The sequence below is a fragment of the Leishmania martiniquensis genome, chromosome 32 (assembly GCF_017916325.1).
Source record: "Leishmania martiniquensis isolate LSCM1 chromosome 32, whole genome shotgun sequence".
NCBI classification, from domain to species: domain Eukaryota; phylum Euglenozoa; class Kinetoplastea; order Trypanosomatida; family Trypanosomatidae; genus Leishmania; species Leishmania martiniquensis.
The window spans coordinates 458,184-472,154 of NC_090167.1; the positions used below are offsets into that span (position 1 = coordinate 458,184).

Below are 13,971 nucleotides of genomic sequence, written 5' to 3' on the forward strand. Positions count from 1 at the left end.
GCGCGACATGTGAGACAGGTTGTACCTCCGATGGGGCCTGCCGACTGACGGATGCCGGGTGCCTCAGGTGAGCAGCCCGAATCACAGCATTAGAGTCGTCCAGGCGCTACTGCAAGAGTTCACCATACAGCGTTGGACGATGTGGCGGCTGAGGCCCTAGGGTGGAAGGACACATAGCCTACAGGCAGGGTGCAGAGTCTGCCTGCGCCCCCACGTGTAGCTGGCCAGCTTCGCACCCGGGCTTATCCGGCACGACCCCTGGTTACCCCCGCCATTTGCTCACTGCGCAACGTCCTTGCAATCCTGCAGTCGGGCAGGACCGTGAGCGTAGCACTGCTCAAATGAAGGCATGGAGTCCACCTGTTCCCACCTGGCACCAATCGACCCCCGCGTGCGGAATAGGGAAAGGAGGGAAGGGGAGCAAGCGCCCCTTTACAAGCTGCCACGATTCGATGTGTGGGTGGTGTGCCCACCCCAATGGGGTTTGGGTCGCTCCAACACAGACAGATTGGCTGCGGCTGTATGCGTATACGGTCGCCGACACTATGCACCAGGGGAAGTGGGCAGGTTCGAGGAAGGCAACGCGCTGCTCTTGTGTGACAAGGCGTGTGCAACCGCTTTGGTATCGAAGTGTTTCGTTCTGGGGCACCACGGGCGACAAGAAGCTGCAAAAGTGACTTTTTTTCGCCGTGCTGCACCCCCCCCTCCTCTCTCTGACCGCTCCTTGGGCTAATGGCTTTCAAGTTTGTCTCTTTCACCGCGTATCACGCAAGTGCCCCTCCCCCTTCTCGCCGGCCTCCCAGTCGGCGCAGCGACGTGGCGGGAAGCAGCGGCCGACACGCGCGACAGCAGCGCTCCGCCCGTCGCGGTCGCCGTCTCCCACTCCATCTGCCACCCCCCCACAGGCACCACCGTGAGGCGACACTCGTAATGCCGGACGCCACGAGGTGCACGTCACTCGGGGCGTGGCGCTCGCGCCCTACACCGGCCAGCAGTGCGGGGACCGCCTGAGATCCGTCCGAGCCGCGCTGACACTTTGCCTGTGACCCGTGGGGGGGCACAAGCGCGCTCGATGGCGCCGATCACTCCGACGCCACGCGCTGCGGGGCCGGACCGCCTACAGCCCTTGCCACCACCAGAAGTGGCCCTGTGCTTGCGGGGGATACAAAGGGGAGAGAGGGAGTGGCTGCTCAGCTTCCTCCGACATAGGGAGACACCAAGAGGGATGTACGCACTCGCGACTCATGGCTTACCCTGCTTGCCAGCTGCCGGCATAGTTGCCAAACGGACACTGACTAACGTGTTTCATACTTTGTGTGTTGCACTCGACGTGGGCGTTGCTAGAGGGGGTAGTGGAGCTCACGCGGCTTTCACGCGGCGCTCTCGTCCTCTTTGACGCGCTCGTCTGCTGTGTGTGTGCCTCGAGAGGGTGGGCACGCTTTCTCTCTTTAGTGGGTGGGGGTGGGGGCAGAGGGCGCATGTCTGCGTGTGTGTGGAGTGCCTCTCGTGGTTACTTTTACATAAAATTATTGGTACATGTGGACAAGGAAGGCCTTGACTATTCTTTCTGCTGTCATGCAGACGTTGGTCCGCACACGTATGCACAGACTTTCGCACGCACCTCAAAAAAAAAATAACGCGGGAATTATGGCATTCGTTTAAGCTGAAGGGCAAAAATGATCTTCGTTGAGCTGTGGATGTGTGTGGCGTTGAGGATGATGGCGGTGTAGCGCGCTGCGGAGAATGGTTGGTACGTGCTTCTGTTGGTTACGCGCAGCAATATGCGCGTGAGCGTTTTGTGTTCGTATCACGGACGGGGATGCACACAGGCGAGTGGAGCAGAAGGGAAGAGTGTGCCATGGGTGTGCAGGTGGTTCTCCTCTCCCTCCTGCTACCTATGGCCCCGATTTTTGCTCCCTGCCCTCTTTGGCTTTCTCTTTATCTCTTCAATCTACTGGGAGGTCGCGTGCAAAAGGCGTAATTGGCGGCTGGGCTGTGGGACACTCACGCACACGCGTGAGGAGCGCGGCCGACTCCTCCCCGTCAAAACCCCTCACGGAAGCAAAAGGTAAAAAGGCACGATGCGGAGAGGGCGAGGGAGGGTGGTGGTGGTTGGGACGCTGCGGCGTCCGGACCCGCGCACAGTAAAGGTTATGAGGCTTAACGTAATCGCCGCGCTTGAGAGTGATGGACGACGTGAGGTGAGCGACTTCTGCGCTTGCCTTTTTTTATCACAGTACGCTTCCCACAGCTACTAAAGGCGCACGCACGCTTTCAGGCCGTCTCCACAGATGCTCGTACACACGCACAGGCCACCACTTCCCCTGCGATACGGCTCCACCTCTTCATCTTTTCCCTCTCCCCTCATGGCTCTTCTTTCTGTACGTCTGAATCGCTGTTGCCTTCATCGGAGGGTTGTGCACATACCTTCTCCTCCTCCCCCTCCCTGATGCCTCTCACCGTGCGCTTCACGACCACTCTCCCCGTTCATTCACCCACAAACGCCTTCTTTACATGGATATGCCCATACACACGCGACGATGACGACTGCGTCGGTTCACAGCTCCGGCTTCTGTCGTCTCGCTTTCGCTGACTTGCCACCGCCGCCACCATCAACTCTACAACTGGCTCTTGCATCGCTTAAAGTCTTCTCTCGGTTGGCTTTGCTTATCGTCATTTTGTGCGTCCCCTCGCGCGTTCGGTCAACGATCACCACGCCTTCACGTTTCACATTTCCGTGCGTTTCCTTCGTGACCCTTTGTGCGGGCGTCGTGCTCAAGTGCATCGAATGCGACGTTGACCTCCAGTGAATCGCCCTTTCGCATTCGTGTCCCCCCTTCTTAAACTCTTTGTCGCTCCCTGTCGTCGCGGGGTTGGTCCTTAACCTCAGTTGTGGCACCCCTGAGAGGTTCTTCGTGCTTGACGTTTTTCTTCGGGTGCTATTTGTCACGTCTTTGTGTGTGTGCATCTTTGGGCGTGTCTCCCTCCAGTGCTCCTCAGTGCTTGGCCGACTGCCGGCATCGCACTGTTGTAGCCTGTGCCTTATGTAACTGAATCTTCGTGGTCGTGCGCTCATCTGTGCCAACTTGCACATTTGCACAGACGCGGAACGAACGCGTGAGATCTGCCCATTGCTCTCCTTTGCCGCCACTGTGTGAGTGTGGCATACACGCAGACAGCGCAAAACGGCATAGCCTTGTGTGCGTTCTCTGTGCTGCTTCAATCTTTTCCGCTTTGGAGTCCATTCCGTGCACTCGAAGCTTCCGTCCTCATACACCGTCAGTGGCATCCTCCGAATAAGGGCCTCTCGAGCAGCAAATCACAGGAGTGAAGGATTACATTTGCGTTGCCCTTTGCTATCTTAAAGTTCGTTTCTTCTCCAGTAGTGAGCTCATTCACCTATTCTTACGCTGATTTTGTGTACCGTGGTTGTACAAGAAATTCGTGTCTCGCTGAGTATCGCTTCCTCTTTCTCACCCTTGCCTTACCCGCATTATTCGGCCTCATTCCCGTTCGGCGCAGGTGCCTGTGTGTGTGTGTGCGTGTGCGTGTGTGCCTCCCCTGCTGTACCGTTTTTTCTCTATCTTCCTTCAGGCTAGGGTGCTGCTCGAAGGCTGTCCAACCACACGCCGTGTAGGTTGATGTGTGCGGCTCCACAGTATTGATCGCCGCTCCTTTTTTTTCCTCCGTTGCCGCTGCTGTCGGCTGCACGACACCATAGTCTTCGCTTTTCTGGCTCTCTTCGCAGCTCACTCCGACTCTGCCCCATTCTTGAGCGCATTTCAATTTGCTTCTGTCGATTCCGGAAGCAATCATGATCTCTGTGGCGAGGGCGAATCAGATCGCCGAGGCGATCGAGGTGCCCGACTGGGTCCTGTCAAAATCTGCAGCGCTCATGTACCACTGTTTCGGCTCAATCGCTGATGCGTTTGAACGCAGTGTCAGGGTGAACTTTCCTACACAGCATGCGCTTGTAGAAACGTGGACGCGTGCAAACGCCCACCCCTTTGCAAAACGCTTGCCTTACCTGAATCCGTGGCACTGTATCGCCTCTATCCTGGCATACTTAAGCTTGATTGCTGTCTTTCGCCTGCTGCACAGGTTCCTCGGCAAGTTCTCGTGCCGTCGCCTCGGGCTGGCGCACAACCTCGGCCTCCACCTTCTCTCCTTGTACATGAGCTTCGGCCTCATGATCAGCGCGCGCGCCGCAGGTTACTCGCTCTGGAACAACGCATCCGGTACATCGGTGGCCGAGTGGCGCATTGCCAAGTTGATATGGCTATTTTACGTCTCGAAAGTCGTGGAATGGCTGGACACTGTCATCATGCTGCTTAAGCAAAACTACCGGCAGGTGACCTTCCTGCATGTGTATCACCACACGACGGTTTTCGTGCTGTGGTGGCTGGCATCGCTGACGGCTCCTGGTGGAGAGTCTTACTACAGCGCCATGGTCAACGCTGGGGTCCACGTTGTCATGTACGGCTATTACTTCCTGACGCTGCTTTTTCCATCGGGTCTCGTGCGCAGCATCCTGAGCAGGGTGAAGTTTGTCATTACAAAGGGGCAGATGTGTCAATTTGTGTTCAACTGTATGCAGTCCGTGTACGACCTTGTGTGGGTGCCTCGGGCGGAGCTGAAGTACAGCGCTCGCCTGCTGCAAATCCTATTCTGGTACATGATCTCCCTCCTCGCACTCTTCGGCAACTTCTTGGTGAAGAACGAAAAACTGTCCCCGCAACACCATCGCGCTGATGCGGCAACAGCTGCAGCAGCTATTGGGAGTGCAGGGACGAAGCCGGACGGGGAGAGGTCCAGCGGGGCTAGTGCCACGGTTGGGTGGAGTAAGACACCATCGGAGCCCGTGAAGAGTGAGCGGACGGCGCACGTGAAACGAGCGCCGCGCAAGGGCAGCATGCGCACCTATGGGGCTCAGGCGGTAATCGCCGACCCATTCTTCCGCAGCTCCTGAAAAGGGCGAAACAAACAACCAAAAAGTGCTGCAACGTTTTGAGATGCCGAAAGGTGGGCTCGATACGTGCACCTGGATGCGTTTTTTTGAGCCGTTTATGCGTCGCTTGTATACTGCGCTCACGTGAAGCCAACAGAATGTGTGCATACGCTTCCCTTTCCCTTTTTTTCCTCGTTTTCGTCCAAGACCGCCAGCACAGGGAGGTGTGCGGAATAACGAAGAAAAGGCAAAAAAATATCATGGCATGTGCGTATACGACCCCCCCGCGCCGTCGTGCTCCGTAAAGAGAAGCGGTAGACCTGAGTTTGTGGGCAAAAGTGGCTTCCTCTGTCTCCCCAAACCGAGGACGGCAGTGATAGCTACACCCTCAGCGCGCTGGACAGAAAGGATGCGGCATGCGCGGGTGATTCAGCGCAGGGCGCGTTTCCCTCTTTGTTCTTGTGCTTTATGCTGTGCTCGCCCTTTTTGCCTCTTCTCTCTTGTGTTCGAACGGTTCCCTTTGCCTTCCTCGGAGTTCTGCTTGTGTCTTCCCTTTTTTCTTGGCGTGCGTATACTCGTGGGAAAAAGGGAGGGGGGTAAAGAGAGAGAGGCAAGGGGGGAAGAGACGGGCAGCGAGAAGGAGGGGGATAGGTGATTGGAAAGGCGCGTGGACTCGCTTGCAACTGTATCTCTTTTTGCTCTCCAGTTTCCGCACGCTTGTTTTCCGCCCGCCTTGACTTTCCTGCGCTGCAATCGCGTGAGAGCCACTCGCGTGGGTGGGAGGGGGAGGAGGGAGCGAAAAGTAAAAGAAGAGGATCGAGGCGACCAACCGGCGTTTCCTCGTCGTTTTCCAGGGAAAGGGTCCCCGTCTCGCTCGGCACATGGGTTTCTCGACACACATCTGTTCGTGGGCCATCGACACCATTCCCGCAATCTCTCCCTTTTTCTTGCTCTTTGTCCCACGCGGCTCGTGGTGGGCACTCCGTGCTCGCTTCAAGAATACCGCCAAGTGTCCGGTAGTGCACGCTTGTGGAGAAAAGCAGACAACACGATCACCGTGGCATCTGCTACACAAGAGGACCTACGGATCCTTGTTCCATTCCTCGGCGAGGTCGCTCTCTGCAAGTGATGTTTGAGGACACCGTCATTCGTTTCTCCAGTACGCTTCCTATTTTTTTATTTTTTGGCGCTCTGCAGCATCCGTAGATGACGACGCGTTCACCACTCGTGTCCGTTTTCTCTTTCCTTAAATATATATTCTTTGGTGCGGTAATGATTTTCCTGTTGCCGGGTATCTATGTGTGCACGGGCGGCTTGTCTGCGAGGGTGCACTCGATACGGACAGCTACTCGAGCCTATGCGTTCGTTCGCTGCCTCTCTCTCTACCTTCCTGGCTGACCTCTTACTTTCCTACCCCCTGTCTCTCACCTCATCTTTTTTTTTTCTGGCATTGGCGGTGAGCCGATATTCAGATGTGTGTGTGTCTTTCTGTCTGTGTGTCTTTGTGAGTGTTGTGTGTGTCTCTAGAGGCCGTGGACGCACAAGTGATATGGAAATATGCTCATTTTTTTTCACATCGCTGCGCGACCTGATACACAGTAATCAAAGATGATGGATGGCCCCGTCCTCGTGGCGCTTGTGCCACCTGTGCCCCAATGGCAGCAAGCTTCAGACGATTGCTCGTCACTGCCAATGACGAGCCAGAGTGCTTTCACGGCGGGTGGCGCCCCTTTTCCTCCTCTTGGCGCGGCGTGCCTCAAGCGCTCTGCTGCTGCTGCTGCGACCCGGCGCTGCACTTCTCCGCGTCTGCCTGGGCAGGTGCATCCATCGGCGCCCTCATCTCGATTTTATCCGCGCCCTCTCTCGCCCACCAGTGCGGCGTTTCACTCATCTCCTTTTTTTTTCCGACGCCGCTTTCCTGGACAAAAGAAGGGCAGCCGCGCCACGTCACGGTGCCGGCCGTCCTCGACGGCGGGTGTCAGAGTTGGGGATAATGACCTCATTCACCGAGGCGAACGAGGGTCGAGCGAGGGTGAGCTGGAGCCTTCAGATTCAGGATGCCGGCACCCCTCCAACAATGGTGGCGACATCGTTATGGCTCTCTCTCTCGTTCTGCGTTGCAGTGCTGTTTGTAGAGCTGCGGCCTGCCGCAATACGCCACCTGCGTACGTCAGCAGATCATAATGCGCGCGCGATTAAGAAAGATGCGAACCAATCTCCTCACAGTCGGTGGCTGTGGCGCCTGCTGGCTGCCGTATGGACGTGCGCGCTTTACGACGTGGTACACCGCACCTTCTGTTACTGTATTCTATCGGCCCACATGCTTGCTCGCCGTCGATTGCTGCCGCTCGGAAACGACTTTTTCTGGGATGGGCTGTGGACGGAATGGGTGAACTCGGTGCGCCTTTACGTCTTCTGTACGCCCTTCGCTAGCACATCAGCGCCAGCCTCATTTGGTTCCTGTGCAGGGTGGCAGCTTCCTATTGCTGGAACGTTGGCCTATGAACGCTATCCCGAGTACGCGGCGCTGAATGTGAGCCAGCTGGCTACGTCATCTGAGGTGATGCTCTACCGTCGGGTGTGTCTCGCATCGCTTGCAATAACGTGGATATCGGTGATAGTTCTCCATGGGCAGTTCGCGCTAATGCGTCGTGCCCTCTCCCGCGTCATGCCTCCCTCTTCGGCAAGGTCGCCAAACGATCTTGCTGAGGAGCCGTCACGCGCGGAGAGGGATCGACCGTTGGGCATCAACAACCTTCCCATGGCCCTTGACGCCACGGAGGCCCCGGGTGATGATTCGTGGTTGGACAGCCCCGAGGCTCTCGCCGAGGAGGCGCGATGGCAGCTGTATGACGAGCAACCAGGTCCGTCGCACGGCGGTGCTCGTCGGTTAAGTGCGCCTTCACACGTCCGCGTTTCGTTCACTTCGCAGATTTTGAAGCAGTGCTGGCCGTCCCTCGCGTCCGCTGTCTACGCGGCACTCTACGCTTTTGTTGGAGGAATGCCACTTCTCATGCACCTCGTCTTCCCCACGGCGGTTTCTGTGGTCTCTGCCATGATGATGATCGTCACGGTCTGACAGAGAGATAGAGAGGAGAGGGAAGAGGGCCCGAGAGTATGGGTGAGGGACGGACACCTCTGCATATCACCGTTACCGCCGCCGTGTCCTCGATAGCTCCCCTTTGTTACCTCGCTGATCCGCACCGCGTGGTGCACTCCTTTTCCACCCCGTCCCCTCACCCACCCCCCTCTCGCTACTGCTCTCCGCACGACAAACGGGCGCTGCCTTTATGGGGGGTGTAAGGGTAAGGGGAAAAAGTCACGCGACAGGAAGACGGGCCCCCTCACTTTGCTGTGCAAACCAACTCAAACGAGCGCACAAAATGAGCGGCCTTTGGGAGGGGAACTCTCTCGGCTTACATGCGAAAGGGCAAACGGGTGACACCTCTTCACGGCCCGCACGCGGTTACCAAAGTCGTGGGCGCATGAGGACCCGCTCACAGTTGTTTCCACAGCCACTCACGTGGCTTAGAAGTTAGCTTCTCTCTAGGTGCGTGCTGCGTTTTTTATCGTGTTCCACGTTGCTTCGCGGGCTCTCTCGGCTTCATCTTCATCTCTGCCCTCTTCTTCCCCCTCCCTCCCTCCCTCCCCCTCCTCTGGTCGCTTTAAGTATGGTATATCGAAGACCCTTTCTGTGGTGGCACCACGCCCACTTCATGCCTCATAGGCGCCTGCTCTGGTCATAGTTCCCCAGGAAACCTCTTGTGCACTCGTTGTGCCCTCTTTTTTCTCCCGTTACCTGATACCCCACCGCCATGAACTCAGATGGGCCGTCCGAATTCCAATGCGCGCTTCAACTGCTGCTGTCCCCGCTGGAGGACCCTTTTCGTCGGTTTTTGGACGTGTGCGATGACGTGCACATGCGCGACGCAAATCGTAATACAATGCTGCACTGGGCTGCTGCTATCGGTAACGTTGCGGCGGCGTTTGCGCTACTCGAGCATGGCGTTGAGGTGGATGCTCTGAACGTGTACGGGGCAACACCACTGCACGCAGCTGCTGCCTTTGCGCCTAATGTCGGTGTGATGGGCCCGCTCTTGATGCGGTATGGCGCGTCATTGACCAAGCTCACTTTCCGGAGCGCGTCTGGGGTGGAGTCTCTGCTGGCATCGCGAGGCTTGACCGCTGTGTGGGCCTGGATGCTGCAGCTGAACGCATTCATTGAGGGGAGATGTGGCGGGGCCGCCTCATTGTTTCGACCAGGTGGCTCATCGACCCTGCCCTCAGCTGCATCTATTAAGACTATGCCGCCACTGCTCTGCGCGCCGGAAGAGTTACGCAAACTTAGCGAAGGTCCAAGTGGTAGAATGCGCCGCACAGGCGCAAGAGTAAGCACGCACACCGCACGGATTCCGCGCGCGCCAGCGAGGCGGACGCCGGCGCATACTGGTGCCACCCTCCTGTTCAAGAAGCAGCCGCAGCCGCGACAGCCCTCGCCCCATGTAGCAGCGGTGTCAGCTGCGCCGTCGGCCACCGCCGCCTACCAGACGAACCACCACAACGCAACCCAAGAGAGGGAAGCTGAAGTTGCCCTCTGCATATCTCGTGAGGAGGCGGAGCGCATGCGGCTCGAGAAAGCTCAGGCGGAAGCACGTGTAGAACTGTGCGTCTTGCTCTGTCACCCTCCTTGGTCTCTGCGCAATGACGATACGGAAAGGAGAGGGGGCGCCAGTCCGAATATTCCCGACTTGTCGTCTGCGTCGGATGTCAGTCATGTGAAGAAAGGATCCGCTGGAGATGATGCTGCCGCTGGCATGACTGGACTCATTTTGGCAGTTGTCGGTGAAAAGTACGACGCCGAGAGTGGCCGTCAACTCTTTGTGCAGTATAACGCGTGTACCGGCTCGGACGATACCCGCATCGCTGAAGCGTGGTGCCCCTTAAGCTCCGTCGTCCATGACCCCGTGGTGACCGCTTACATTGACCGCTATAGCCGGACCTACGCATCGACAAACTCGACAGGCGTTGAAGCGGCGGTCGCGCTGTCGATCTTGAGCAACGACTGCGGCGCTGGCATCCCGCTCGACACTATGGAGCGGGAGCAGATGGAGGAGGAACTGCGGAGGCTGCCCCGCAGGAACTTGTCGAGTCGTGATAGTTTGTCCTCTTTGACGGTCCCCGCCAAGCCGTCCAGCCCGATCACTCCAAGCGCACAGGTATCGGGGCATGGCTGTTCTCCAGAAAAGGGCGACCAGAGAAGGGGCGTCTTGAACCCACACAACTACGTGACGGCCGCGGATGACCTTGCCAGACATGCGGCAGCTGAGCAGACGCCGCTTTCGCGTGAACTCGCATCGACACACGGGCAGGTGTGCTCCGAGGAGGAAGACGGACTTTCTTCGCGCTTCAGAACGAGTGACCTCCAAAAGTGCCGTCAGGCGTCACAATCCTGGGCGGGAACGGCTCTATCGCGATTTCTGCAGCCGACGCTCGGGGAGGAGGCTGGGCGGGCGGCGCGAGACCCGGTCGCGAATACGTTTGAAGGTTACGCCCTTGTAACTGGGTTCGAGCAGCCCACCTCCGCGGATACTTGCGCCTACGTGCGGCGTCCTTCCTCATTCGATCAGAAGGAAGACATATCGGCGGCATCGTCGGCAGCGTACACGCACCCCCCGACCAGCTCCCTCAACGTCAGCTTGAGCGGTATCCGTTCGAACGATGGGCGCTATTATCTGTCTCCGACGCAAAAAGCAAAGTATAACAGATTCTTGCGAGATTCAGCGTTGCAACGACTGCGGAAGCACCAAGAGCGGCTCTCTTCACGGGCCTCTGGTGGCTAACACGCGGCGCTGAAATACGGTTAGCGCACCCAACAGCTAGCGTGCACGAAGGCATTTGGATGTGGGCGCTGAACTCGCACCATCAGCCCCCGACAGAACCTGACGAATTTGAGCGCCATCGCTGTATTGAAGCATACTTTGTTGCGTGTTTCCACGACGGGGGCCGTTCGCAATCATCTTTGTGTGTGGGGGGACGTGGAACTCGATGTATAGACAGCACTCTTCTCATGCACGTCCCACAGCTCTGTCTGTTCACGCGAACTCGACGCGTGAGCGGTGACTTTTAGAGGCCTTATTTTTTCCAATGTGTATATTAGCAATATTTTCTTTTTGGCTCCCATGTGCTCGTCGGTGGAAAGCCGGCGTTATGGTCGCCGTTTCCTCCTCGCCTCCTCTTCCGCTCTCGTACAACGTCCTCTTTCCCTGCACGCACACACACACACACTTAGAGAGAGAGCGCGCGAGCTCTAACGGGGTGCGGAAACAGGTAAGGAGGGCCGAAAGCACAGAGAAAGAAGCGGGATAACTGGTCGCCATATTCACGCAAAAGTTCCTGAAACTGAGAGGGGGTGGGAAGGGGGCTCTTTTCCACGTGCGTCTTGTCGGCGTCAGCGTGTGCCTTTCCCATGCCGATACCGGTGCAAGAAGCGGCAAGCGAAGAGCGGCGCGTTGCCTTTTCTCTCCTCCTTCTTCCCCCCCTCGCCTTCCTCCGGCAGAATCGTACTGCGTGTCTGTCGGCAGCTTCTGCTCCTGCGAATCGGGGAGCTCCTGGCGGAGAGCTGCTGCATGGGTCTCGTCTTCCTTCTCTGCAAAGTCTCCTGCATACACGCGCACAGCCGCAGCGACCGAACGGCAAACTTCCACTGCGGATCTCCTTCGTCTTTGTTCTCCCTTCACTTGCGATGTTGGTGGGAAAAGGAGGCACAAAGATCACAGCAGCAGCAGCCCCAGAGGTGGTGCCCTCGTCGATTCTGTTCTCCCTCCATGAACAAACACACATACGCGCACGCGCGCGCGCAGACACACACACACACACACAGGGTAACTCTGACCCCACTCACCCCTCTGTTTGCCAGGCACGAAAGACTCCGCAATTGGCGACGAAAGTACTGGTCCATTGTAACAGGACGCTGATGCCGCTTCAGGGTCCATGAGGCAATGCACTCAAGCGCGTGGCACGGCGACTCTCTATCTCCCCGGCAGGATGACCTGCAGTGGGAGATAGAAGAAAAAGAGCGCGAGCTCAACGAGCTGTACCAGCGGTGGCGCCACGTGAGGGCTCGGAAGCTACCCCAGCACACCCGCGAGAGCGACGCAGAGGCGAGAGATGTACCCCAGCTACGCATTCGAAGGTCGCCTGACCATTTACGGCATTCACGCCCTGCAGCACCATCGACGCCGCCCCTATGCGGCATGGGCCCATCGGAGAGCATTCTCATTGGCATGACATCGGAACGACGTCGTCTTAGTTCTCGTACCGTATCCCACAACTGTGGCAGTTACGCGGCCGCTATGGCGGCACAGCCGACGCTGCCTCAGAATTGGCCGTCTCCGTCGATGGAGTTCGCGACTCGCTTGTCTCGTCTGTACAAAGCCTCTGTGCTGAGCTCTGCAACGGTGCCGGAGGCGGCCACCGTCACGGCGGCCGTTCCATGCCAGCTGAGCGACTCCTTGGCTGTTTCGCCCATAGCGACAGTGTCCCCCGCTTGCGAGGCACGCTCCTCCGAGGGATCCTATCTCAGCGGGGCTTCCTGCTTCCTTGAATGCTGCGGAGAGGTGAGCTGCGTGAGCGTTGGTGAAGTGGAAGGCGGCCGGCATGTACGGTTCTCTAGCCGAAGTCCTCAGGTCGCCACCTTCTCAGTAGAAAGGCCTTGTGCTCTGCTTACGGAGGGATCGATTGCGACGTCAGGCGCCGTAACCGCAGCGCCAGCGGGGCCAATGACTGAGGTGAAGAGGCTGACACCCAAGTCGGAGCTTGACTTGGTCGAGAACGCCCTTTCAGGCCATTCAAGACGCACGTCGCCTTGGGTATCCACTCCCGCGAGGAGTCCGGCGATGACCTCAGGAAATCGCTCCATTAAGTCAGCTCGCACCAGTGCTACCTCCTACCTCGCTCAGATAGGCGAGCTGCGAAGCTCGTTGCGACAGGAGCCACCGGGCACCTGCCACAGTGTCCGCAGCGTCGGCACCGGACCTCGCTTGTCACTGTACCCGATTGGGAAACAGGAGACGCGCGAGACGCCGTTGTTGGTCAGTGTGGTGGAAGCGGGGGATGCGCAAGACAGCAGAGGCGGTGGCTCAACACCTCCCTCACGGTCGCCGCGGGATGATTCACGTGGCCTCGATGTGTCTGTCGGCGCGGCTGCCGTTGGCATCAGCTCGGCGATTTTGTCCGGTGCACTCGGGCCGAATGTGCCCGTCACAGAGGGCTCGCCTCCTACCACAGCCATGTCCGACACCTTTGAGTGCTTCACGGACAGCTCACCTATCTTTCTGCGCCGCCCGCCTCGAGGACCCGATCTGCCCGCACGAGCCTCTTGCGCGCTGCCTTTCTCGAACCTTACCAATCGGCCCCGGCAATTATCTGCACAGATGCCGCAGAAGTTGGGAGAGTCTGGTCCAAGGAGCACCGCGGCCACCAGCAAGACGAAAAAATGCGTGCGCTTCCGCGACTCGGTCGAGCGCGTCGAGCAGAAGACTGCCGGCACATTAAGCAAGCGTCGTCGTCCGGGGCAGAAGCTCCCACCTGCCCCTACTTCTCCACCTGCCTCAGCCGGTATGCCGATCACAATCCCCGCAGAGCTGTGCTTCGAGCAGGAGGGCTTTGGCGCTGGTATCCTCCTAGCGTGTGGGCCGACACTTTTTTTTGATTGAGGTGAGCCACTCGCATTTCCCCTCGGGGGGCGGGTGGGCGCTACTCCCCCCCCCTGATGTTAAAAGCCGTCCGCGAAGGACCCTGCTGCCGGCCGATCGATTCAGGTCCCATCTGCTATGCAATCCGCAACAACGCACACACACACATAAAGCGCAAAACACAACACGTGCCATATCGGCCATTTGCAAAGAAGCAAAAGTGAGCAGAGTCTCCCCCGTGTGATTCGTCGCTAACGATGAGGGCGCTTGACGCGGCAGAGATTCTCGCGGCATGGAAACGGGAATGGCGGGGTACAGGCAAGGCAAACT

General features: G+C 58.1%; 4 protein-coding genes across 4 annotated transcripts; all 4 read left to right on the forward strand.

The window, feature by feature from the left end:
- Positions 1–3,814: 3,814 nt before the first annotated feature.
- On the forward strand, positions 3,815–4,969 carry LSCM1_01760 (uncharacterized protein; the record flags this gene model as incomplete). Its single annotated transcript, XM_067319360.1, has 1 exon — positions 3,815–4,969. One exon carries the CDS (start codon positions 3,815–3,817, stop codon positions 4,967–4,969), a length of 1,155 nt encoding a protein of 384 aa, XP_067175909.1.
- Positions 4,970–6,941: 1,972 nt separating this feature from the next.
- On the forward strand, positions 6,942–8,027 carry LSCM1_01761 (uncharacterized protein; the record flags this gene model as incomplete). Its single annotated transcript, XM_067319361.1, has 1 exon — positions 6,942–8,027. The coding sequence occupies one exon, from the start codon at positions 6,942–6,944 to the stop codon at positions 8,025–8,027; it is 1,086 nt and encodes a 361-aa protein (XP_067175910.1).
- A 736-nt stretch (positions 8,028–8,763) lies between these two features.
- LSCM1_01762 (uncharacterized protein) lies at positions 8,764–10,788 on the forward strand (the record flags this gene model as incomplete). Its single annotated transcript, XM_067319362.1, has 1 exon — positions 8,764–10,788. One exon carries the CDS (start codon positions 8,764–8,766, stop codon positions 10,786–10,788), a length of 2,025 nt encoding a protein of 674 aa, XP_067175911.1.
- A 1,158-nt stretch (positions 10,789–11,946) lies between these two features.
- Positions 11,947–13,662, forward strand: LSCM1_01763 (uncharacterized protein; the record flags this gene model as incomplete). Its single annotated transcript, XM_067319363.1, has 1 exon — positions 11,947–13,662. The coding sequence occupies one exon, from the start codon at positions 11,947–11,949 to the stop codon at positions 13,660–13,662; it is 1,716 nt and encodes a 571-aa protein (XP_067175912.1).
- Between the last annotated feature and the right edge of the window lie 309 nt (positions 13,663–13,971).